The sequence below is a fragment of the Capra hircus genome, chromosome 2 (assembly GCF_001704415.2).
Source record: "Capra hircus breed San Clemente chromosome 2, ASM170441v1, whole genome shotgun sequence".
Taxonomy (NCBI): Eukaryota; Metazoa; Chordata; class Mammalia; order Artiodactyla; family Bovidae; genus Capra; species Capra hircus.
In genome coordinates this window covers 10,874,355-10,901,323 of record NC_030809.1, presented here as the reverse complement: position 1 = coordinate 10,901,323, position 26,969 = coordinate 10,874,355, and the positions used below count along the sequence as shown (strand labels likewise).

At 42.4% G+C, this 26,969-nt stretch overlaps 1 protein-coding gene and 1 long non-coding RNA gene across 3 annotated transcripts; one reads left to right on the top strand and one right to left on the bottom strand.

Annotated features, from left to right (window-relative positions):
- Positions 780-5,905, bottom strand: MED18 (mediator complex subunit 18). Of its 2 annotated transcripts, none has more exons than XM_005676778.3 (3): positions 5,719-5,873; positions 4,815-4,893; positions 780-1,826 (listed from the first exon to the last, which is right to left on the bottom strand). In XM_005676778.3, the coding sequence occupies exons 2-3, from the start codon at positions 4,885-4,887 to the stop codon at positions 1,273-1,275; spliced, it is 627 nt and encodes a 208-aa protein (XP_005676835.1). In that variant the 5' UTR covers positions 4,888-4,893; positions 5,719-5,873; the 3' UTR covers positions 780-1,272. The 2 variants fall into 2 exon arrangements, with proteins under 2 accessions (XP_005676835.1, XP_005676834.1); XM_005676777.3 differs by having other exon boundaries at positions 940-1,826; positions 4,815-4,958; positions 5,719-5,905.
- On the top strand, positions 5,969-7,554 carry LOC108637370. The gene is made up of 2 exons (XR_001918975.1): positions 5,969-6,207; positions 6,654-7,554. It is a non-coding gene; the product is annotated as an uncharacterized LOC108637370 (long non-coding RNA).

Sequence of the window (26,969 nt, the reverse complement as noted above, 5' to 3'; positions counted from 1 at the left end):
GAAACATTTCTGGAAGGCATTTGGCAATACATGGCAGAAGACTTAAAACAGTGCATACTCTCTGACCCAGCAGTTCCCTAGAATTTATCCTAAAGAATGATCACGCATGACAAAAAATATCTAATTTAAAGTACTAGCAACACCAGATAGTTTATAAAAGCAAAAACATGGGATCTAACTAAAAATCCCAAAGTAGAGGAAACAATTAAGTTTTGGAAAATCCTAATGATAGGATACAAATAACAATTACAATTATCAATATTTAAATACAAACTCTGCTCATTTGTAGCTGAATTGCTCAGGGAAAGCTAATCACTCTCTTTGCACCTCAGTTTCCCTGCAAAATACGGGTCGTTGTGAGGCTTAAGTTAATAAACATACCTAAAGCACTTAGGATAACACTGACACATAATAAGAACTCAATAAAAACTTTTTTTTTAAGCAGAGGAACATTGTAGCCTAATATCCTAGAAAAATGTTACTGATTTTAAAAAATGATTATAAACCAGTATATACACAATATTTTTCTAAAATATATCTCATATATATACATTTCTAAAAATAAAGCCTAGAAGGATATAAAACAGAATAGAAACTGTACATCTCAGGACGTCCCTGGTGGTCCAGTGGTTAGGAAACTGCTTCTACTACAGTTTGAGCCCTGGTTTGGGAACTAAGTTCCTGCATGCCATGCATGAGGCACACCAAAAAACACACAAAACCCAGCACATCTCCTTAAATAACAGGATTATACATTATCTTCCTTATTTGTGTCTGTATTTAATTTTTTTCCACAACAAACACGTGCTACCCATACAAAAGGTAAAAGCTATCTATCATCTACCAAATTTAAACAAAACACTGTCATATTATTTGCTCCAGTTGGTAATGAGTCCATCCCAAATTAGTAGGGTAGTACGGTAAAGAATCAGAATGGGAGACATTTCTCCTTATGCTTTTATTACTGCACAATACAAACTTGGTCTCTATTTTACAAACCTTATACATAAAAAGTTTTCTTCCCGAAAGCTACTTTAGTCCAGTTTCCCTTCTTCCTACAGAAGGATGATTTAGTTATTCTTAGCGTTTAAGTTAGAAAGCCTGTCACAAAAGTGAACTGGCCATATGAGGAAACCAGTGCAAAAACAACTGAGTTCTCACTGGCTTCCATCCTGAGGGAAGAATGCATGGCTGGCAGTGGTGAAATGGGGCAATTATAACATCTTTTCTTGTAACAGCTGAGGACAAGCCCCAGTGGACAGATTGTCTTAGTCACATGAGCCTTTTGGGGTCTATTTTCTCGAGGTGAACCAGAGGTTTCAGCTGCTCTGCAAAGTTCCTCATGTCATCAGAGACCATGTCCTGCCCAGCTGGTGCAACAACGCTTAGTTCCACGAGATAGGACAGTGACAAGGCCTCAGTGTTGTCTGTGTTCCCAGGCACCAGGATACGGAAGATCTTGTACACCACGATCTTCATGATGCCTTTCCGGAACAAGTGTCCCCTGGCAACAAACTCGTGGTCCATGCGAAAGCCCATTTCCATGAGGAAGTCAGTGAGGTTCTCAGATGTTGCAATGTCTACGCAGTTACGCACCAGGGCATGGCGGTTCTTATCTCCCATCTCTGGCTGTCCCAGGTAGCGAAGATGCCAGGGTGCCCCTGCCCTATCCAGAGAGCGTCGGGCCCTTAGAACAAATGGACTGGCCTGCTGGCCCTTAAGGAGGAATACCATCTCGTGGTCAACAAAAGTCTCGGGTTCCATGTTGTCACATAAACCACGAAGGCGGTGGATGAGGCTTTCCAAGCTGTGATCTAAAACACTTCCTGAAGAAGGAAAAAAGCACTACTGAGTTCCATCTTTCATTTTGGGTAATGGAATTAGCAAGAGACTGAAAAAACTTAAATGAAAAACCAAAATAATTTAGTGCAGTGTTTTGTAAACCATAGGCCCAATATATGAGATTGTAGGAGGTTACACTGCCAAGATATTATATAACAAGTTAATCTCTTTACTATTTTTTGTACTGTTTTATTTGGTACTAGAAGTTAGGCCTTGTTTAGTAATGCTAACATCTAGCAGACTTTGGGGTTTAACAGGCAACAGTATCTACCTAGAATAATTATTTTATTCCATTCTATTATAAAATAATATATATTATTTTATATAAGACAAACAATACTAAATAAAACAGCATGTTTGTGTGTTAGTTGCTTAGTCGTGTCTGACTCTGCAACCCCACGGACTGTAGCGTGCCAGGCTCCTCTGTCCATGGGATTTTCCAGGCAAGAATACTAGAGTGGGTGGCCATTTTCTTCTCCAACAGAATAGTGTATTTCCCTGCAATCTCTTTTCACTTTCCCGCTTTATTTTTCTTTAGCTTATCACCTCAACTCTTTAGTCATCTTTCAACATATCAGTGTATTGACTTTTTAATCATTTTTCTTTCTCTACTGCTGATACTCCAATGTGAGGAACATATTCCTTTATTGACTAAATCTGTTAAAGTAAATAAAAATATACTACTATAACTACAGTAAATATTGGCAGTGGTATTCAAATGACTAAATTTTTGGAAAAGCAACAGAGTAGGTCCCAGTTATCAAAGGACAGAAGATCACAAGAGTAGGGAGTAGGCCCTACATTCAGAACAGTGTCAGACATGTGTTTTTTCATTCTTCAAACATTTAAGGAGCTTTGTTAAGTGCTGGTTCATATACTTACACTTACTGAATGGCACCATGCTAAGAAGTAGAGGGCCTGGCCTGCCCAGAGATTATAGTTTAGTGGGGGAAATGAAAATAATAAGTAAACCAATAAACAAGAGATAAATGGGGTGTGGAATAGAGAGCAATCAGTATGGGTGGAGAATAGGAGACCTCTTTGAGGGCTTGGAATAGTCAGAGAAGATCTCTAAGGGAATGACAACTGAGCTGAGGCCTGAGGAATAAATATGAGATGGCTATGTGAAGGGCTGGAACAAAGTATAGACACCTGGGGATCAGAGGTAGCAAAGAGCTTGGGGAATCCAAAGAAATGAAAGAATCTCAGTGTGGCTGAAGTATGGTAAGCAAGATGGAAGATGATCATGAAATGAGCATTTGGGATGGGCCAAAGCAGGCAGGACTTATGTGTCGCCCATGCTAAAGGCTGTATTTTATTGTAAGGCCACTGGGCAGTTATTAGCTCCACACTTTATTCTCCATGCAACAAGGAAAGATATGACTGGATTTACATTTTAAAAAAAGATCATTCCAGGAAAATTGGTATGGATGCTTCAACCAGACAGGGTCACATGAAAAAAAGTGGGAATGAGGGGAAGCGGGTCCAAGTTAAAAAAGGCTTAAGAGACACGGTTTGCATATGTAATGCATGAGACGATATTACACCCTGGATCAAAACACAAGATGGAGGAAACTTCTGAATATGAATTATATATTAGATGATATGAGAAATATACTATGACTCTTTCAGGTAATAATGATAGTATTGGGGTTATTAAGGAAAATACGCTTGCTTTTTTAGAGATGAATACTGAAAGTGTTTGGGGGTAAAATGTTATGAGATCTGAATCTGTCTTCAAAAACGGCAAAAGGAAAAAGATAAAGCAAATATGGCAAAAGGTCAGAAACGGACATGTAGATGACTAGATCTAGAAATCTAGGCTGACTGTTCACAGGAATTCCCTGGTCATCCAGTGGTTAGGACTTGGTGCTCCCAATGCAGGGGACCCAGGTTTCATCCCTGGTTCAGGAGCTAAGATCCTGCATGCCATGCTGCTGCTGCTGCTAAGTCGCTTTAGTTGTGTCCGACTCTGTGCGACCCCATAGACTCTATTTTCTTTTCTCTGAGATTGATTCCTGAATGCATGGCTTAAGCAACTGATGACTGACAGCGGCACTTACTGAGACGGGAAAGACTGAAGTAGAGGCAGCTTGAGGAGTGCAATTAACAATTTTATTTTGCCCATTGTAAGTTACTAAACGGATGATCTGAATTAAAGTCTAAATTCTTCCACTAAAGATTAATTGACCTCTGGAAAATCATTAAGTCTCCCTGGGTCTTGAGTTTTCTCATCTGGGAAAGTTACTTCACTTCTATTTCCTGATCTAGAAGATGGAACTAATAACGGTATCATAACATTACCATATGATCTATTAATTTCACTTCCGGGCATTCACTCCTAAAGAATTCAAAGCAGGATCTTGAAGAGGTATGTGCACACTCATGTTCACTGAGCGTTATCTATGATAACCATTTGGGTAGAAGCAATCCAAATATCTGACAGAGAAATGAATAAAGAAAATATGGTATGTACATACAGTGGAACATTATTCAGATTTTTAAAAGGAGATTCTCTCACATGCTAAAGGGTTAATGTTGAGGATATTATACTAAGTGAAATAAGCCAGTCATAAAAAGACAAATACTGAATGCTTCCACTCCTATGAGGTTATCTAACGTTGTCAAAATTAGAAACATCAAGTAGAAAGGTTGTTGCCAAGGCCTAGGGCAAGGGGAAAGGAGGAATTAGTGTTTAACAGGAATAGAATTTCAATTCTGCAAGATGAAAAAGTTCTAGAAATTAGCTATACAACAATGTGAAATACTTAACATTACTGAACTGTATGCTTAAAAATGTTTAATATGGTAAACTTAATGTTACATATTTGTGACCATAATTAAAAGTAAATTGGGGAATAAAAGGGTGCCAGAAATTATGCAGGTAGCTTTTATATAACAGCCTCTCATCTCCATGGAAAGCGGAACAGAAAACAGGAAAACAGGTAATTCAAGCTCCCTAGTTCACTTACCCTGCAGCAGGTACTCCATCATGTTAATGGTGCCCCCGGTGACAGGCATCATGGTGACTGGAGGTGCCTCCATGTTTATCTGTTTAAGTTGAAAACGATAGAACTAGATTTGGAATCCCCAGTCAGGTAACACACAGGATACACCTGGAGAAGAGTTATGTGAGAGGCAGAGAGAGACCGGATCTGCTTGGGTCATTGGCCTGGAGATGAAAATTCATTCATCCACCCATTCAAAACTTCTTTAGTAACTGCTATAGGCCAGTTTCAGGTGATCCAGAAATACACAAAGGAGGCCTGATCATGGAGTTACAGCATAATCTTTCAGTCTCAAGGTCTGAAACCCTTCAATGGCTTTCTGTGCACCCTGGGACTCAATGTTTTCTTCTAAAATGAGGCCATATTAACCCCCAAGTCTTTGTGGCTCAGATGACATAATGGACCTGCAACTAAAGACTGAAAAGTGACTTAAGGACTCTTGTATGCCCTTCAATTTATAGATGAGGATGTTGAGGCTTGGGGAGGAGCCTAAGGACACACAATAGGTCGGTGGCAGAACCTAGACCAGACTAAAATCTAGGCGTTCCACCTCTCTAAAAACCTTTTAAAGAGACTGAAGCGAAAGCACGAAGTTCTTTCCATTGATGCTTTGTGTTAGTCGTTCAGTCGTGTCCGATTCTTTGTGACCCCATCGACTTAGGCCTGGCTTCTCTATCCATGGGGCTTTCCAGGCAAGGATACTGGACTGGGTTGCCATTTCCTTCTCCAGGGGAATCTTCCCAATACAGGGATCAAACCCGGGTCTCCTGCATTGCAGGCGGATGCTTTACCGTCTGAGTTTACTAGGGATGCTTTAGGGCCTCCTAAACCCAGCATGAAAACGTGCCCACTTATACCAAAAACACACCTCCGAGCGCGTTCCAGCCTCTTCCAGGAAAGCGGGGGACCGTATTCACCCGAACACCTCCGAGCTTTCGAGCAACAATCACCACCCCCAGCCCTAAACTTGAAAACCCCTAGGCAGTGCAACACTTCTCTCGCCTCTTCCCACGTCTGACAAAAACCTTTCGTCGCGCAAACCTCGACACCGCCACTCTGCGACGTAAGGGTGCCGAGAAGACAAAAAAAGTCTCTTTCGCTGTACGGCAAGCAGGGGCGCATGCGCAAACTGCGATGCTGCACGGAAGATGGCGGCCTCCTTAGGAGGGGTCCTTTGGGAGATTCAGGCGGCATTGCCGTCATAGGCCGTCTTCCAGGAAAATATTTTTTTCAACTCTGAAGACCTGGACGTGTTTTTGTCCAGGAAATCTCTTGGACCTGAAAGGACAAAGAGACCCTGGGGAAGAGAGCTTCAGAAAAAGAGGAGAGATTGTCGTAAAACAGAAACTTATTTTGGGTGGGTATCTGATGATAGAACTTCCCGGTTGCTCAGCGGTAAAGAATCTGCCTGCAGGAGACACAGAAGCCTCTGGTTGGATCCCTGGGTCAGGAGGATCCCCTGGAGAAGGGCATGGCAACCCACTCCAGTGTTCTTGCCTAGAGAATCCCATGGACAGAGTGGCTGGCTACAGTCCAATGACTGGCTACAGTCGATAGGGTCAAATAGTCCCGCAGGACTGAAGCGACTGAGTACGCACGCAGCAAACTGTTCAGAACCGTGAGGGAGCTCAGCAATACATTTAATATTTGTTCACTCTTCTGTGTTTGTTTTACTTCAATACAAAAATATTGGGAGATAAATTCGATGAATACTGCTTATGTGGCAAGGACATAAAGTCCAGGAAAAGAGAATTTAAAGGGCACCAAAACACTCAGTAATAAATTTTTAAAAATTTAATGCAGGGTGTGCGAGCCAAGTTAAGCGACGCAGACGCATCCTCGAACAGCCGGAGGTTCACTCAGAACAGCTCCCGCTCCTAAGGACGAGCTGCGCTTGGAGACTTTTGGTCCTCATCTGGCCCCTCCCTCCGGCCGGCGTGCGCGGCCCCGCGGGGACGGGGTGGGGCCCACCTGCGCCTCCTGGGGGACGTGCAACCCGCCGCAGTGGGACTCAGTCGCCTAACCACCGCCGCCGCCACAGCTTACATCAGTTTGGCTTCTGATGTTTTCATTTCCCTTGCTGAGGTGCTGCTTCTGGGTTAAAGTCATCTTATTGCCTGTCCATTTGTAGACAGGACAAGGTCGCTCGAATAGATCAGGAGTCGAGCTCAGAGTGGGCTTCCCTGGTGGCTCAGATGGTAAAGCGTCTGATCCCCTGGAGAAGGAAATGGCAACCCACTCCAGTACTTTTGCCTGGAAAATTCCATGGCCGGAGGAGCCTGGCAGGCTACAGTCTATGGGATCGCAAAGAGTTGGACACGACTGAGCAACTTCACTCACTCCGGCTCAGAGTAGGTCAAAAGTACACACATGTTGGGAGTGGGGATCAAAACAGAAGGAGGGCTGCCAAGTACAGCCAGGACTAGGTGTTCACCATGTATACTTAATAAAGGCCAGAATCTCATCTGTCTCTGGTGGGAGGGTCTGTTGGTTTCACTGGATCAAATTCAACCGGATCCGAACCAGTTTCATGGAATAAAACACTGGACTTCGGTGGCCACTGTTCCCATCAAGAAAGGATGGTCGCGTTTGGAAGTAAACATGTTGGAGAGCTGTAAACACCACAAAACTAAATACAGGTCACAAGGCTGAAACTGGGTCTAATTAGACCTGAAACCAAGGAAAAGAATTCGGCTTCTCCAGCTGGCTCTCCTATGGACTTTTGATGGTTTACTGCAGCTGGATTACAGGCACTTCCGAAGGTACTGAGTCCTGTGGTGAGTCTTCCAGGCAGTTCTGGATAAGAGGCACTTTCCAGACTTCAAGACGGCAGAAGAAAAGTTCAAGAGTCAACTTTGAGTCAAGCTCAAAGGTAGTAGATCCAGGGACTGACAGATTACCTACAAAAGTGACAAGAACAGTGGGAAAAACTAGCTGTTCTGCCCCAGGGGTGAGGGAAAATGTCTCAAATCACAAACACTTACATCTATGATGCCCCAACAGACTTTATCGATTTTCAGTCAAATCATCACAAAGACACGGAAGGCATAGATTCTTCATTTGAGAAGGCCAGTTGGAGGATAAGGTACTGAGAACTGTGGAAAAACACCCTTTATCCTTTGATTCTCTGAAGAAAACACCAGTTACAGGAAGAAGAGAGAACTGCAGACAGGTGAGGTGCCCTTCGGGTTCAAGGTGCACCCATTGCCTTAATTTGTCATCATTAATTTGTCAGAGAAGGTGAAGAATACAACCAAGCCTGAAGGCCCAGATTCAGAATCAACAGCTGGAGGAAGAACTAAAACAGCAGAAAGCAGCAGCTTGCTTCGAGGGTGGTCCAAACACCACCATCTACCTCAAGCCCTTTTGTAGGGAAAGAGTAAATTAGCCAAGATGGCATGGTCAGGCCCTCTCTCTCTTGCCCCACATTTTGTAAATAATGATTATGTAACATCTGAGCTCATTTATAGCACTGCTGATGGGCATCAGGAGGTACTCACTTGGCCAAGGGCTTCTGTTTTTCTCTAAGCATATGTGAGCTTTACCTGGAAAGCCCTGGCGGGCTATGTTATGGGTATGTGACATTATGGCTGTTACTACGGCTGCTGATCAGCCAGGAGAAAGACTGCATTATGTTACATTATGGCTGCGTTATGGCCACCTTCTGGTTAGGTTAGGTTATGTGATGTTATGGCTGCCGCTACGGCTGCTGTGTCAGCCAGGAGAGAATAAAGGTGTCTGCAGTTCCTACTGCTCCTTGCATCTTCTTCCAGCCTTTTAGTTCGTGTCTTGCCTACTCTGGATTCAAAGAATAGTGCGGCACAGTGAGACACAGGCTGTAGCTCACCAGGCTCCTCTATCAATGGAATTTTCCAGGCAAGAATACTGGAGGGGGTTGCCGTTTCCTACTCTAGGGGATCTTTCTGACCCAGGAATTGAACTTGTGTCTACTGTGTCTTCTATATTGGCAGGCAGATTCTTTACCACTGAGCCGACCTGGGAAGTCCCTGCTAACCTTCGGACTGCCAGGGAATTCCCTTTTTAAACATTTTTAATGACATTTACTCAAATTTTAGCTGGCATTTCAGAAGCGGCATTAAAAACAAAGAATGAGTAAGAAATGGGTGGACAATATGGTAAAACTTGGACAAAGGCTCAGGAGTTATAGGGGTGGGTTTTTGTATAAGGATGTGAGAGCTGGCGCTTAGAATGGAGCTTGCTTCTGTCTTCTGTCGCTACCCAGCTGTGCAACCTTGGGCAATTCACTTCCCCTCTCTGAGCCTCAGCTTCCTTTGTTATAAAATAAAGTTAAAAATAGTACTTTCTGAAGCGGGGGAGGTTGTAAAAATAAAATGAGATGTTTATGAAACACAGCATAGAGCCTGGCTTATTATAAGCAATCAATAAATGATAGCTATTATTATTACACTTTATATCTCTCATTTGAGCAAACACATTCTATCTTAATGAATATATTTTGTGCATGTCTCATCCCCCAAAGTCAGAGAAGGCAATGGCACCCCACTCCAGTACTCTTGCCTGGAAAATCCCATGGATGGAGGAGCCTGGTGGGCTGCAGTCCATGTGGTCGCTAAGAGTCAGACACGACTGAGCGACTTCCCTTTAACTTTTCACTTTCATGCATTGAAGAAGGAAATGGCAACCCACTCCAGCGTTCTTGCCTGGAGAATCCCAGGGACAGGGGAGCTTGGTGGGCTGCCATCTATGGGGTTGCACAGAGTTGGACACGACTAAAGTGACTTAGCAACAGCAGCATCCCCCAAAGTAGGTTATAAACATCTTGAAGGGAGGAATCATGCATTTCCTTTTATATAGTTGTGTCTTAGACAGCTCAGGCTGCTGTAACAAAATATAAATGAAATGGCTTATGAACAACAGAAATTTATTTTACATAGTTCTGGAGGGTGGACATCTGAGCTTAGGGTTCCAACATGGTTGGGTTCTGATGAGCGCCCTCTTAAGGATGCAGCTTGCCGACCTCTCCTTGTAGCCTCACGTGGTGAAGACCAGAGAAAACTCCCTCTGAACTCTCATTAAGGGCACTAATCCCATTCACAGGGCCCCCTTTCCTCTTGACCTCTTCTAACCCTAGCCATTTCTCAAAGGCCCTTGCTCCTAATACTGTCACATTGGCAGTAGTATTTCACCAATATCAGAAGTATTTCACTGGTAGGAGGGTTTCACCATAAGGATTTGGTGAGGGGGGACACAAACATTCTGTCTACAACAGTGTACTTGATAGGTAGTGGGTGTTCAAAACTGTTGAACACATCAAAATGACTACCAATTATTGAACAGTTGCTATATACAACTTTACACTGTATGTGTGTAACTATGTCAAATACCTCCCAAAGGTAGCTATTACCATCTCCATGTTACAGAGGAGGAAAAAGAGGTTCAGAGAGGTGAAGTGACTTGCCCAAAGCTGAATCACCAGCAAATGGCAGGACTCAGATTCAAAATCAGTTCTTTCACTTATAAACCTATCTCTTTAGCATGCCTCCCTCTGAATTCATGGGCTCTTTCTCCACAGTGAATTTCCTCAATTATTGCAATTAATGGCACCAAAGAAGGAGAAAACGTCATACATTAATGCTTCCTAGCCCATCACTAGACTGGGCTCCAAGGAGTAAGACTAGCTCTTGGCCAGTCTTCATCAGAACAGCAGACCATCAACATGGATTGCAGGGTACACTTACCCATACACAGTTCCTTCATCAATTTTCTAGAATAGCCTGATATAAATTGACAGATCTATCTCTCTGTTATCTGAAATGCGAGGATATCAACCTTCGTGTTACAAACTAGTTAATTTCCCTGGGAAAAGCTGCTTCCTGTGCACAGTCCTCAGGGAAATGTATAACTGCTCTTTTCAGCCTAGTTGTTTCCACCATCCTTATAAGTTCATGCCACTTCTCAGAGTAAAAACCAGAGTTCTCACTATGTCTACACGGTCTGCCCCCATCACCTGTTACCTCTCTGACCATTTCCATCTGTGTCTGCCCCCGCTCCATTCACTCAGCTCCAATCACACTGTTCTCACTGGTCTTACTTGAACATGTCATGAAGGCTCCCATCTTAACTGTGGTACAGTCAATCTGGAGCGCTCCTTTTCTACTGAACTGCAGGATTCACTCCCTTGTTTCCTTTTGGTCTCCTCTCACATCTTTACTAGGCATGCCTTCCCTGAGCACCCATTTCAAATTGTAATCCACTATCCACCCTGTATTCCCTCATACCCTGTTGTATTTTTCTTCACAGGACATTTGACTAGGTGATATACTGCCTATTTACCAATTATTTGTTTATTTTCTCCCTCCCCATTAAAATCACAAGTTCCATGAAAGCAGAGTTTTATTTACTACAGTATTCCCAGCTCCCAGAATGATGCCTGGCATAGTGCATAAACTTAATAAATACTACTTTTTTTGAGAGAATGATTTGAAGAGAACAGAGGTTACTAGATGCTTTTCTTGGTCTCCTAAATTTAGTCCGCCCTGAATTCAGCAGGAGAACCTAAGTCCTTAAATTCCAAATGGGAAACACTGCATCTTTCTTCTAGGTATGTGTTGTCTAATATGACAGCAGTGAACCACATGTGGTTATAAACCACTTGAAAAGTGCCTAGTTCAAATTGATTTAAGCTCCCAGTGTAAGATATACATTGGACTTTGAAGACTTACTATGAACTATATCGATAATTTTATATATTGATTACATGTTGAAATGAAATTTTGGATATTTAGTGTTTAATAAAATAAATGATTAAATTTAATTTCACTTGTTTCTCATTTTTTACAGTGTGGCTAGAATATTAAAAATTGCATATGTGACTCACATTCTATTCCTATTGGACAGCACTGCTGTAGGATCTAGATTTGAAGATATGGATTTAAAGCCTGACTGATCTAGGTTTGAATCTTGGCTACTGTTTACATGGCCTTAGGCAAGTTATTTACATTCCTAGGCCTTCAGCAGTGCCTGGCACATACTGTGTATTGTAGGTATGCAATGAATCAGAGCTATCATTAGGAGAATGGTTTAGGAACTGTGGAATGTTTAATTTGGAAAAGACTTGAGAGGGTGGAAATAACATCTGTCCTCAAATATATAAAATTATAACTAATCTAGCAAGAAAAGAGTATAGAGAAAGAGGAAGGAAATAGCTTACTTTTATTGAGCATCAGATGCCAGATACTTTGTACTCATATATCTAATTTAAACCTCACAACGATGGTAATTTAATCCACTTAATAAATAAGTTAACAGAAACTAAGTTATTTGCTAATAACTGGTAGAGTCAAGGTTAAAACCCAGATCTGTCTGCCTTCAGATATTTTGCTTACTGTTCTGAGCCACTCTGCATCCTAAGAAAAATTTATTTTGTGTAGTTCCAGAGGAAAGGACTAGAAATGATGGGAAAAAATTATAGACAGATTTTGGCTCCATGTAAGGAACAATTGGTCACAGTGATGATGTCTAGTAATGAAGAGGACTGCTTGGATAAGTAAATTCCTTTCCAGTGGAAATATTGAAGCCGAGATTACGGTAGAAAGAATTCTTGCCTGGAGTGGGAGATTGAACGCTTACATTGCTTTGATTCTTGGACAATAGCCACTGTTAAGCCACAGCAATTACATAAAAAGTTTTAGGCAGTTGAGAAACACCTCCATAAACAAGCACATATGTATTAAAAGGCAAAGTCTGATAAACATGGACACAAAGTACATCTCAGAGTTGAAAAAATAAGGTAGTTGAAACTTATGATATCATAATTCATGGAGAACACCTAGCTTTAGTAATTCTTCGCCTCTGGATTTTTTTCCTATTATGAAAACACCGACATCATTATTAATAGTAACCATCATGAGCAAAACACCCAATGACAAATAATAAATAATACAATTCTGGCTCTAAAGGTGTTTGGTTTGCAGAGAGACAGGTAAAACACCCCAGGTTATTTTGTGCCTAGTATTCTTCATTGGCTGCTGACTCAAGAGTTCACCTTCTTACCCCACCCTCGTGTGACAGGCAGCATCAGCCAGTTCAACCTCTTAATCTTAAGGCGGGGACCTAAGAAAGTCTGTTGCAGAAGCGTAATTGGCCTATTTACTTGCTGCTTTCCACTTAGCCCGGCCAACCCAACCCCAGCCTCTGGTTGACCAGGTGTCAAGGTGCCTCAGGGGATAGGCTATAATAGTTAATGTATTACACATATCCATAAAAGATTAAAGATTAGCTCTGTTTTAGCTGAACTGTAACTGTCTGTTTGGGTTTCCCCCCTCTTAGGTCTGTGTGGGGAAGTCAGTGTTGTTTTCTATCTGAGGATAATTAACCCACTGGGTCTCAGATTTCCTAGACAGAGGCCCCTTTAGTGTGGGCTTACTGTGTACTGTACCAGACTCTGCGGTAAGCACTTTCAGTGAATCCAGATCACTCATTTACTCCCCACACCCACCTTCTGAAGCAGGTGGTGTTCTTCCAGTCTCATAGCTACAAGAATTGTGAGTCTGCCATGTGGTATCTTTGGAAGTAAGAGTTTGTTTCAGATCCCCTAAGATTTCATCGTCATTAACCCCTTCTTTGGGTTGGAGGATTATACACTATCAACTCAAACCATTCCTGTAGGACACTCTGCATATAGCCCAGAGGAGCTAAAGAAACCCAGGGGGGCTCCACGGAGAAGAAGAAGGGCCAGGGTCAACACACTAGTGCTTAGCACTTAAGATGGATCCTGAAGTCAAGCTACTTGGGTTAAAATTCTATCACTGTCTAGCCATGTAAGCTTGGGCCACTGGCTTTGCCTCTGTGAAGCTCATGTTCTCCTCTCTCCAGTGGCGACATGCTAGTGCTTCCCTTTAAGGTTGTTATGAGGATTGACGGATACATTTGGCACATAGCAAGTATCAATAGTAGTTTTAACTATTCTCATTTTGATTTCAGGAGTTGGATTCTATTAAATGTGGGTTAAAAACAAACAAACATGGGTCATATCTGGACCCAGTTGCATACTGGTGTGTGGTCTTGAACTGGTCACTTAATTTCTCTGAGTTTGTTTCTTAACCTGTAAAAGAGGGAAATGACCCACTTGACAGAACTGCTATGAAGAGTACATTATGGGACATACAATGTGTTGAGCATGTAATAGGTGTTTGCAGACAGTGCCTTCAAGTAGCTTGGTTGTGGAGGCAGGGCAAAAACATTAAAAAGAGAACAAATAAAAATAAAATTTTAAGGAAATCATATACAAATGCATATATGTGGAATCTGAAAAAAAGTGATATAGATGATCTTATTTCCAAAGCAGAATAGAAACACAGATGTAGAGAACAATCAATGGCTACCAAGGGGGGAAGGGGATGCGATGAACTGGGAGACTGGAATTGACTTGTATACACTATTGATACCATGTATAAAATAGATAATGAATGAAAACCTAGGGTATGTCGCAAGGAACTCAGCTCAGGGCTCTGTGGTGACCTAAATGAGAAGGCAATCCAAAAAAAGAAAGGATATATATGTATGTATGACTGATTCACTCTGTTGTACAGTGGAAACTAACACAACATTGTAAAGCAACTATACTGCAATTAAAATGTTTTTAAAAATTTAAGGAGAAGGACATGTCCTTATACAAATATAGCAAGGCAAGCTGTGGCATAAAGTTTAGTCAATATAAATTGTGTGCCTGCTTCAGGCCAAGCATTGTACTAGGCTCTTAAAATACAAGAATAAGCAAGACCAGCAGAAACTAACACAACATTATAAAGCAACTATACCCCAATAAAAATTTTAAAGAAAGAGCAAGACAACCTAAATCCCTTCCCTGACAGGCCTACATTTTAGAGATCAAACATTACATACCATTAAAATGGTTACAAAGGAAATAATGTGAAAAACGCATATGATGTCAATTTTAAAAAGCCAGAAAATCCTATGTATGATGTGATTTTAGCTATACAGCCTCCAAAGCATCTCTGCACAGAGGAAAAAAATCTCTAATACCAACAATAATTGATTTTGGTTAATGAGACCAGAGATTATTTTTCTTCTATTTGTCTCTGTTTTGCAAATTTTGATGAGCATGTGTTACCTAAAAAGCTTAAAGCAAGCCACATGTTCATCAAGAGGTAAATGGATAAACAAGATGGGATATATTCATCCAACACAATAGTATTCAGCAATAAAAAGAAGAACAGAGTACTGACATATGCAACAAGATCGGTTCAGTTCAATCGCTCAGTCGTGTCTGACTCTTTGCGACCCCATGAATTGCAGCACGCCAGGCCTCCCTGTCCATCACCATCTCCCGGAGTTCACTCAGACTCATGTCCATCGAGTCAGTGATGCCATCCAGCCATCTCATCCTCTGTCGTCCCCTTCTCCTCCTGCCCCCAATCCCTCCCAGCATCAGAGTCTTTTCCAATGAGTCAACTCTTCCCATGAGGTGGCCAAAGTACTGGAGTTTCAGCTTCAGCATCATTCCTTCCAAAGAAATCCCAGGGTTGATCTCCTTCAGAATGGACTGCTTGGATCTCCTTGCAGTCCAAGGGACTCTCAAGAGTCTTCTCCAACACCACAGTTCAAAAGCATCAATTCTTCAGCACTCAGCTTTCTTCACAGTCCAACTCTCACATCCACACATGACCACTGGAAAAACCATGGCCTTGACTAGACGGACCTTTGTTGGCAAAGTAATGTCTCTGCTTTTCAATATGCTATCTAGGTTGGTCATAACTTTCCTTCCAAGGAGTAAGCATCTTTTAATTTCATGGCTGCAATCACCATCTGCAGTGATTTTGAAGCCCCCAAAATAAAGTCTGACACTGTTTCTACTGTTTACCCATCTATTTCCCATGAAGTGATGGGGCCGGATGCCATGATCTTTGTTTTCTGAATGTTGAGCTTTAAGCCAACTTTTTCACTCTCCACTTTCACTTTCATCAAGAGGCTTTTTAGCTCCTCTTCACTTTCTGCCATAAGGGTGGTGTCATCTGCATATCTGACTTTATTGATATTTCTCCTGGCAATCTTAATTCCAGCTTGTGCTTCTTCCAGCCCAGTATTTCTCATGATGTACTCTGCATAGAAGTTAAATAAGCAGGGTGACAATATACAGCCTTGATATACTCCTTTTCCTATTTGGAATCAGTCTGCTGTTCCATGTCCAGTTCTAACTGTTGCTTCCTGACCTGCATACAGATTTCTCAAGAGGCAGGTCAGGTGGTCTGGTATTCGCATCTCTTTCAGAATTTTCCACAGCTTATTGTGATTCACACGGTCAAAGGCTTTGGCATAGTCAATAAAGCAGAAATAGATGTTTTTCTGGAACTCTCTTGCTTTTTCCATGATCCAGCGGATGTTGGCAATTTGATCTCTGGTTCCTCTGCCTTTTCTAAAACCAGCTTGAACATCAGGAAGTTCACGGTTCACATATTGCTAAAGCCTGGCTTGGAGAATTTTGAGCATTACTTTACTAGCATGTGAGATGAGTGCAATTGGTATATAATAAATACTGGTTAAAGAAAACAGTAAAGAGAGAATTAATGCCATGAGGAAGCTAGAAGAGTGAATAGAAGGTTAAACCCAGTAAAAACTACAGAAATCCAGGAGAAGCCCTGTGGAAGATAAGGCCCTCAGAGATGGCAGAACAGGTGTGTGACCTTTATGAGATCCCCACAGGTGGGAAGGAAGTGAGGCTGGATATCAGAAGAGGTGAACTGATAAGGAATCATATTTCACTGCTCTTAGGGTTCTGGCCTCCCTTCCCTTGGGGGAAGGAGTGAGACTGTGGCGATGACGAAAATCACGGTGGAAGAGAAAAGCTGAAAATAAATGAAGGAGGTAGTTGGCACAGGGTTCTCAGTAATGACCAAGTCAACCAGGGAGCTAATTGTCTTTCCTGTGACTGGCCAGTATTGTTGATTGATTGATTGTCCTTTATGAATAGAATGGTATCTGTCAGCAATTACACACCAAGAACCCATAGAAAGTCCCACCTTGGCATTATTCGGGGATGCAAAATGGTGCAAGACTCAGGCCCCACTCCCACGACAGTGGGAATAAGATTACTAATAAATGACTCCTAAAGTGAAGTTCACCAAGTGCTTTTCATTCGTTTCAGTCCATTCTCCCACCATCAAGGATAAGAGGTAAGAGGAGGAGATGTGCGGCAAAGGACAAAGAGACAGACACACCCCACCCATGCTGAGATGTCAACTCCACCTGCTATAAGCCGGATGATCTCAGGTGGTGACATCCTCTCCTATGGCCATTGTGAGGATGAAAGGACATGTACATGACACACCTAGCACCGTGGTATGTAACCAGTAACTGGGTTGCTGGTACTGCGGCCATCCCAATTTTATGGATGTGGACATGGCTCAGTGGAAGTCATAAGAAAAACAAAACGTAAGAAAGAGTTGAGACTTTCTGAGAAATCTTCAGGTTGGAAGAATCATTCACTACTGTTGCCCGCTCTTCCCCTAGAGTGGGCTGTTTAGGAAACAGAGACCGTGCCAGAGGGGTAACTTAGGGAAAGACCTGTTGACATGAAAGCACAGGACCATAGACTTAAAGATTATCAACTCTGGGAATTCCCTGGCTGGCCTGTCATTAGGATTTGATGCTTTCACTGCCAGGTCCCAGGTTCCATCCCTGGTTGGGGAACTATGGTCCTTCCTGCAAGCCACCAGTAGTAGACATGATCAGCTCCCTCTCCCCCACCCCACAGAACAGACAGGGAAGCCAAGGCCCACAAGCAGAAGGGACTTGCCTAAATGACTCAGCATAGAATGGCAAGCCCTGAACCATGGCCAGACTTTACTCTTGCACCTTCCTCCTGAACCCAAGTTCTCTAGTCATACAGACTTGGGGTCGACTCTTGACCCTGTGTAAACTAGCTATGGGGTGTAACATCTCTGATGCTCAGTGTCTACATTGGTAAAATTAAACATCTCACTGGCTTACTATAAATATTAAATTACATGGTGCATGTGGAGTGTGCAACAATTTAAACATGCGTATATTTCCCATTTTACAGAGGAGGAAACGAGGCTTGTTGAAACTTCCCTTGGCTCAGGATTGTATCCACGGTCAAAGAGTGAGCCTAGAAGACATTGAAGAAATTTCTGGATGAGGACTGAATGGACACGGGCTGAGACAAGCTCTCTTGGCCCTGTCAGTGGGAACTGCCTTTCTGCCCAGGAACTCAAGATGATGCTAGCCATCCACAGTGACCTTCCCTGCCTCTGCGGCCTCCGTGCATAAACAGGTTGTGAAACAACCTGGGTGGTGACTCAGCCTGGGGGCCTGCTCTGCTGGTCAGTGCAGGTAGGCTGGGGCTGTTTGGTTGAGCTCTGAAAGGACATCGCGTCTGACAAACATGTTGCTTGTCAAAGCCTTGACGGGAGTGCCAAGCACAGACTGTGAACTCTGGTCCCTGAGGCATCACAGATGACTGAACAGGGCTTCTTGAGATGTAGACAAGATCTCTGGGTTGTTATTTTGGTCTAACAACCACCCAGGGCCAATGTCATGAAGAGGGGAACATGTTAGAAGCTGGGGAGCCTCCATTTCTCAAGAGGCAGCTTGATGTAGTGGCTAGGGTCTGAGCTTTTGGTGTCCACATTATACAGAACTGAATTCAGATTCTGATCCTGTTTGTTATCGTCCTCGTGACCTTGGGCAGGTGGCTTAGCCATGCTAGGTTTCAATGTCCATATTCTGTATAAAGCCCACCTCACAAAACTGTCTTTTCAAGATAAAAGATGTAAGTTTCCTGAAGCATAAAAAACTTTCTATACATTGTTATTAGAATCCTGTACCCAAATCTCTTTCTCCACTCTGGACTGAAATTGCCTCCCCATCCCCTCAGCTAGGGGTTTACATTATGGTGGTCCTTTCCCACTCAGACAGAAGTGGTGAAAAAGTCATCAGTGTCACTGTCACAGATACAGGCCCAAGGGCAGCATACCATTGCCTCTGTATGGATTAATTACATGAAATTAAAAGATGCTTGCTCCTTGGAAGAAAAACTATGACAAACCTCAACAGCATATTAAAAAGCCAAGACATCACTTTGCTGACAAAATCCATCTAGTCAAAGCTATGGTTTTTCCAGTAATCATGTACGTATGTGAGAGTTCAACCATAAAGAGGGCTGAGCACTGAAGAATGGATACTTCTGAATTGTGGTCCTGGAGAAGACTCTTGAGAGTTCCTTGGACAGCAAGGAGATCAAACCAGTCAATCCTAAAGGAAATCAACCCTGAATATTCATTGGAAGGACTGCTGCTGAGGCTGAAGCTCCAATACTTTGGCCACCTGATATGAAGAGCCAACTCATTGGAAAAGACCCTGATGCTGGGGAAGACTGGAGGCAGGAGGAGAAGGGGGTAATGGAGGATGAGATGATTGGATGGCATTACTAACTCAATGGACATGAGTGTGAGCACATTCCGGGAGATAGTGAAGGATAGGGAAGCCTGGTGTCCTGCAGTTCATTGAGTTGCAAAGAGTCAGATATGACTTAGAAACTGAACAACAATTGATTACTGGATTTATTTCCTAATATTAGAAGAGAAAGAGACATTTTTAACCAAGGGATGTGGTGGGCTGAAAACTGTCCCCCAAACCATCCAGATCCTGATCTCTGGAACCTGTGAATATTACCTCATATGGCCAAAGAGACTTTGTAGATATAATTAAGTTAAGGATATTGAGATGGAGAGATTACCCAGGTATGCCTTAAATGTAATCACAGGTATCCTTAGAAGAGGGAGATAGCGGAATATTTGACTGCAGAAGAGGAGTAGGCAATGTGATGGCAAAAGCAGATAGGGGTATTGTGATAGCAAGTCAAAGAATGCAAGCTGCCACCAGAAGCCGAAAGAGGCAAGGAATGAATTCTTCCCTGCAGCCTCCAGGAGAAATCAGCTCTGCCAAACCTGGATTTTTGCCCCAAGCATGCATGTGTGCTCAGCTGATTTAGTCGTGTCTCATTCTTTGCAACCCATGGACTGTAGCCCACCAGGCTCCTCTGTCCATGGGGTTCTCCAGGCAAGAACACTGGAGTGGGTTGCCACGCCCTCCTCCAGGGGATTTTCCTGATCCAGGGATCAAACATGCATCCCTTGTGTCTCCTGCATTGGCAGGCATGTTGTTTACCACCACCGCCACCTGGAAGGCCACTTTTAGCCCCATAAGATTCATCATTTCTGCCTTCTGGCCCCCGGGACTGTAAGAGTGTATTTCTGTTGTTTTAAGGTACTATGTTTCAGATCATTTGTTACAAAAGAAATAGAAAACTGATCCAAGGCTGTGATTGTCTTACTAATTATAAAAATCAATACTTGTGGCACTTGAATCTGCCTGTCAATACAGGAGACACAGGTTTGATTCCTGATCCAGGAAGATCCCACATGCCTCTGGGATCTAAGTCCGTGCTCTGCAACTACTGAGGCCGTGCTCTAGAGCCTGGGACTGCAACTACAGAAGCTCTTGTGCCCTAGAACCCATGCTCTGCACCAAGAGAAGCCGCCACAATGAGATGCCCAAGCATAGCGACTAGAGTGAAGCCCAGGCAGCAACAAAGATCCGAAAAATAAATAACATAATATTTTATAATTATATACAGAAAATAAAATATCTAGATATATTGAAATAAGTAAACTTTTTATTTAAAATAATTTTTTTTAATAAAAAGGAATAAAATATTGTCACATGCTACAATGTGAATCAACCTTGAAAACATGCTGAGTGAAGGAAGCGAATCACAAAAGGACTATGTATTATATGGTACCATTTGCATGAAATAAACAAAATAGACGCATTTAGAAGGACAAAAAGTATATCAGTAGTTGCCCAGGACTGGCAGGATATGAGGGTTGAGGGGTGATGGCTAAGAGATGATGCAGTGATTTTTTTTGGGGGGGAATGAAAATGTTCTAATATTTATTGTGATGATGATTGCGCAACTGTGAACATGCTAAAAACTTTTGAATTGTACACTCATAGGGTATGTGAGGAGAAGGCAATGACACCCCACTCCAGTACTCTTGCCTGGAAAATCCCATGGGTGGAGGAGCCTGGTGGGCTGCAGTCCATGGGCACAACTGAGCGACTTCCCTTTCGCTTTTCACTTTCATGCATTGGAGAAGGAAATGGCAACCCACTCCAGTGTTCTTGCCTGGAGAATCCAGGCAAGACAGAGGACCTTAGTGGGCTGCTGTCTATGGGGTCGCACAGAGTCGGACACGAGTGAAGCAACTTAGCAGCAGTAGCAGCAGCAGGGTATGTGAATTGTATCTCAATAAAGTTGTTAAAAATAATACTAAGAGGGGACTTCCCTGGCGGTCCAGTCATCGAGAATTTGCCTTCCAATGCAGGGAATGTGGATTTGAGCCCTGGTTGGAGAACTAAGATCCCACATGCCATGGTGAGAGAGCCCAGGTGCCACGACAAAGATCCAGAGCAGCCAAAACTAAAAAGGAAAATACCAAGAGCTTACGCTGAACTCTTGCCAGACACTGTGCTATAGTTTAGGAGCTTTCTCACTTAATACTGGAATAGTAATGATACAGTAAATAACCTTAGCACTGGCTATATGCCAGGCACTATTTTTAAAGCATTTTACAGAGATAAATTCCTTCAAACCTGGTTAAGTCAGTTCAGTTCAGTCGCTTAGTTGTGTCCGACTCTTTGCGACCCCACTCGTTATCAACCCAATAAGGTAGATTACCCCATTCTGAGATAAGAAGACTGAGGTACTGAGAAGCTGAGTAATTTGCCCAAGGTCAAACTGCTTGTAAGTGGTAGAACCAGGATTTCATCCCAAGTCACAGACTCCTGAGCCGGAGATCTTAAAAGATTTTGTTTGCCTGCAATCATGCTGGCACCAGGGGACTGGTCCCTAGACTGGCTGATTGGATCTAAGGAACCTTACCATTTCTTAGCGCTAATCCTTTGCACTGATCAGCTGTACTTCCTGTATCTTCATAACTGAGTCCCCGTTTTAGTTTAAAACTTAGCAGATTTCTGTTACTTACACTTGAAAGGACCCTGATTCAGAAAATGGCAAATTACACCCACACCAGGGCAGAGCAGGGGCTTCTTGTGAACTTGTGAGCCCAGAGCATGTTCTACAGACCCTGGCACCTGGGGGCCCCCAAAGACCACGTGCTGGAGAAGACAAAGTGCTTTAGCCCCTCCCAGACCAGCAGCTCAGTAGCCTATGTGTTCCAATGTGTAAAGGTCCTGTGAATATTGTTTTTAATTAAAAAATAACTTATACTGTGTTTTTTAATAGTGTATTTAATTTAGTGTATTACTAAAATTCATTTACAGGCAATAGAATAAGCATTATATTAAAATCCTGGCCTCCGAACTCTGGAAAAGAGTTTGCCAGTTTTTTAAAAACTAAGCACAAAACTATCATACAACCCAGCAATTAAAAACTTTTGTTTTTATCCCAGAAAAGCAAAGACTTGTGTTAAGACAAAGCCCTGTACATGAATGTTTAGAGCAGCTTTATTGAGTGAGTGAAAGTTACTCAGTCGTGTCTAACTCTGCTACCCCATGGACTACACAGTCCATGGAATTTGCCAGGCCAGAATACTGGAGCAGGTAGCCGTTCCCTTCTTCAGGGGATCTTCCCAACCCAAGGATAGAAGGCGGGTCTCCCACATTACAGGTGGATTCTTTACCAGCTGAGCTACCAGGAAAGCCCTCCAGTTTTATTTGTAGTAGCTAAAAACTGGAAACAACCCAGATGTCCTTAAATAGGTGGACAGTTAAACTACGTTGTATCTATGGAATACCACTCAGCTTAGAGAACTGCTCAACAGTGAAAGGAAAAGAAGATACTGATACGCGCAATGACCTTGATGGAATTTCAGAGAATTATGCTAAGCAGGGAAAAACTGATCTCAGAAGGTTACACTTGGTACAATTCATTTGTATAACATTCTTGAAATGACAAAATTATAGAAATGGACAGACTTCAGTGGTGGTCCAGCGTTTGAGACTCCAAGCTCCCAATGAGGGCGTGGTTTCAGTCTCCGGTCTGAAACTTTTTGGCCACCCACTAAGATCCTGCTTGGGTGGCCAAAAAAAAAGTATAGAAATTAAAATCACGTTATTCATGCCAAGGGTTAAGGAGGGGATGGAGGCAAGAGGGAACTGGATGTGGCTATAAAAGGTCAATGTGAGAATCCTTGTGGTGATGGAATATTCTGTGTCTTGATTGTATCAGTGTAGTGATAGTGTGCTATAGTTTTGCAAGATGTTACTATTGTGAGAAATTGGGTAAAGGGTACATAGAATCTTTTTGCATAGCTTAAAACTGCATGTCTATAATTGTCTGAAAATTAAAAGTTTAATTTGATCTGGCTTTTAAAAAATATTTTTATTTATTTATTTGGCTTGGTTGTGGCATGTGGGATCTAGTTCTCTGACCAGGGATTGAACCTGGGCACTTTGCATGGGGAGTGTAGAGTCTTAGCCAATAGACTACCAGGGAAGTCCTTGTTTCATTTTGTTTTTAAGAAAAGTTTTAATTAAAAAAATCCTGGGCGCTATATTCAAATCATGCCTCCACCCTTTATCAGCTCTGTCTTAGAGTATGTTACTCTTCCTCTCTCACCTCAGTATTTACTCATTTTATAGATTTTTTTTTTTTAGAAACAAATGATATTGTGCATGTAAAATGTTAAATACAGTACTGGTACACTATAAGAGCTTAAATAATTCCACTACTCTGACTCAATTTCAGTTTTCAGCTGCAAGTGAATTTGTGTTTTTAGCAACATCAAGGGAGTGTCATTTCAAATACACCAGAATGGCTGTAGTCAAATAAATAAATGAAAGCAAAAACAAAAACAAAAAGGGGGAGAAATAACAAGTACTGGTGAGAATGTGGAGAAATTGGAAACCCTCATACATTGCTGGTGGGACTGCAATGTGGTTCAGCCTCTGTGAGAAATAACCTGGCAGCTCCTCAAAAAGTGAAACATAGAATTACCACATGACCCTGAATTTCCACTCTTAGATATATACCCCAAATAATTGAAAACAAACGTTCGAACAAGTGCACGTAGACATATGTTCATAGCAACATTCACGATAGCCAAAAGTGGAAACAGCCCAAATATTCCTCAGTGAGTAACCGGATAAACAAATTATCATACTTATGTGCAATACAATGTTATTCAGCTGTAAAAAGGAATGAAGTAGCAATACATGCTACAGCATGAATGAATCTCAAAAAGCATTACGCTGCATGACCGATGGTCATATATTGACCAGACCCCAAATAATATATTGTATGATTCCATTTATAGGAAACACTCAGAATAGGTAAATCCACTGAGACAGAAAACAGATTGGTGCTTCCCAGGGGCTGAGGGAAGGAGGGAGGGCGGGTGAAACTGTTTATAGAGTGTAAAAGTGTTTTACTCTGGAGTGATGAGTATAGTTTGACATTGAAGGTGGTGGTTGTATAACATCGTGACTGTACTAAATGCCACTGTGGCATGTAATGTGATTGAATTCAAGTCGTTAATTGTGTGTTATGTGAATTTCATCTCAAAAATTATCTTAAAAAATTCATGGGATGGTTTAAGAAAAATTTCTCTCCCGTATTATAAAGTCCTGAGGTAGAGAAGCTCTAGAATCATTTATTTCAGTGGTTCAAAGATTTCATCACAGACCCAAGTTCTTTCCATCTCTCAGTGTTTCCATTCTTAGCCTGTTGGCATTTTCTCTTTCATGGTTGAAATATGGTTGCCACAGTTCCAGGCACTGTATCTAGACACAATTGTTGTTGTACCGTTGCTCAGTCGTGTCCGCCTCATTGTGACCCCATGGACAGCAGCACTCCAGGCTTCCCCGTCCTTTACCATCTCCTGGAGCTTGCTCAAACTCGTGTCCATTGAGTCAGTGATGCCATCCAACCATCGCATCCTCTGTCGTCCCCTCCTCCTCCTGCCTTCTATCTTTCCCAGCATCAGGGTCTTTTCTAATGAGTCAGCTCTTTGAATGAGGTGGCCAAAGTATTATGAGGAGCTTCAGCTTTAGCATCAGTCCTTCCAGTGACTATTCAGGGTTGATTTTCTTTAAGACTGGTTTGATCTCCTTATAGTCCAAGGGACTCTCAAGAGTCTCCAATCACAGTTCAAAAACATCAGTTCTTCTGCCTTCAGCTTTCTTTATGGTCCAACTCTCACATCCATACATGACTAGTGGAAAAACCATAGCTTTGCCTATATAGACTTCTGTTGGCAAAGTAATGTCTCTGCTTTTTAATACGTGGTCTATGTTATAACACATAGCTTAGTTTATCATTTTCTACTTGTTTCTTATTATCATTTGGTTGCACTGTGTCTTCGTTGCTTTGCACGGGCTTTCTCTAGATGTAGCAGGTGGGCTACTCTGTTGTGGTGCCTGGGTTTCTCACTGGGAGGGCTTCTCTTGTTGCAGAGCGTAGGCTCCATGAGCAGGGGCTTCAGTGCTTGCAGCACTTGGGCTTGGTAGTTGTGGCGCATGGGCTTGGTTGCTCCATAGCATGTGGGATCTTCCCGGACCCAGGGATCTAACCGGCATCCTTTGCACTGCAAGGCAGATTCTTAACCCCTTAAGCACTAGGTAAGCCCATAACATGATTTTAATGGCTGAATCTGCAACCTAATGAAGCCTTTCTAGTTTGTTTTGGCATGCTTAAAATCAGATTTACAGAAGGACATTAAGTGCTGACTCAGAGAGAAAGCAATGGATGATGGCAGACCAATTTCTTGGATTCTCTGTCTCCTTAACTCAAGGCAAGAACTCAGATGCCCTCTTTCAGTGAGAAGAGGCATCTGGTAGGTACTCTCTTTCCTTTCTCTGCACTTTGAGGCTCTTCGCCCCTACGGAGCCTCCTTCAGTAGTTGTCTCATTGCCTTCCTTTACTGTCTTGCTGGTTGTTTTCTCCTCCCTTCCATAACTCTCTCAAGTCTATGTAGAATTCCTTAGAATATTTGAGACTTCTTATAATTGTATCAGTTAGAGTTCTTCTAGTTGCAAGGGACCAAAAAACCAGCCCCCTGTAACTGAAGAGGATAGGTGAAGACGTCAGACATATCTGCATTTAGAGACTCACACACAAACCTAAAGAATTTATCAGGACTTCCCTGGAGGTCCAGTGGTTAAGATTTTGCCTTCCAATGCAGGGGATGTGGGTTCGATCCCTGGTTGGGGAGCTAAGATCCCACATGACTCGCCAAAAACCAAAACATAAAGCAGAAGCAATAGTGTAACAAATTCAATAAAGAATTTAGAAATGGTCCATCAAAAAAATCTTAAAAAAAGAATTTCTCTCTCTCTGCCTCCCTCCCTCTCTCTCTCTCTGATTCTATCTCTGTGTCTATCTGTCTCTTCAATCTCTAAACTTGATTTTCCTTTCTCCTGGTTCCCTGGTGAAATACAGCTCCTTTCCCCCCCAGAGTTCCAACAGATGTGCTGGAGAGCATTCTCATTGGCCCAGCTTGGGTTATATGTCCATCTTTGTAGCAGTCACTGTTGTGCTCTAATTGGTTAGATAAATCAGACTTCATTGTGTGCTCTCATCTAGAGAAATAAAGATGGAGTTGGCCCCACCAGAGCTTTATAGAATGAGAGTAGGATAAGTGAATCTCTAAAGTACAACAGGAGCATGCAGTTTTCAAAAGGTGTAAAGCAGGCTGGGTGGGTAAATGCCAACATTCTTTCCAGGATACTCAGCATGGTACACAGTTTGTCCCCAGCAGTGTGTCTATGGGGCTTGTTTATAACTCGCTATCCATTCTGATCAGCTGATGCCTATCCCCTTCCAGTTTTTAACTGTTTTGAACATCATCTATGCCCATTTCCATCAAACAGTCTTACCCTTATTTATTAATGTTCTCAGCCAGGTCATCTGTTTCTGCCCCATCGGCACACATCCTATGGCCCAACCATACTTCTCAGGACCTCACTCTGAAGGAAGATTCTTGGCATCTACTTTGAAGCCTACTCATCTTCAAAGACCACCAGCTTAACTACCATTTCGTCTATGAAGTGTTCCCGGTGGCCCTCACCTGACCT

Coding starts and splice junctions, on each gene's coding strand:
- MED18 (XM_005676777.3), bottom strand. CDS start 4,887: ATGGAGGCACCTCCAGTCACCATGATGCCTGTCACCGGGGGCACCATT. Junction 1,827..4,814: donor GATGGAGTACCTGCTGCAGG/GTAAGTGAACTA, acceptor TTCCTTCTTCAG/GAAGTGTTTTAGATCACAGC.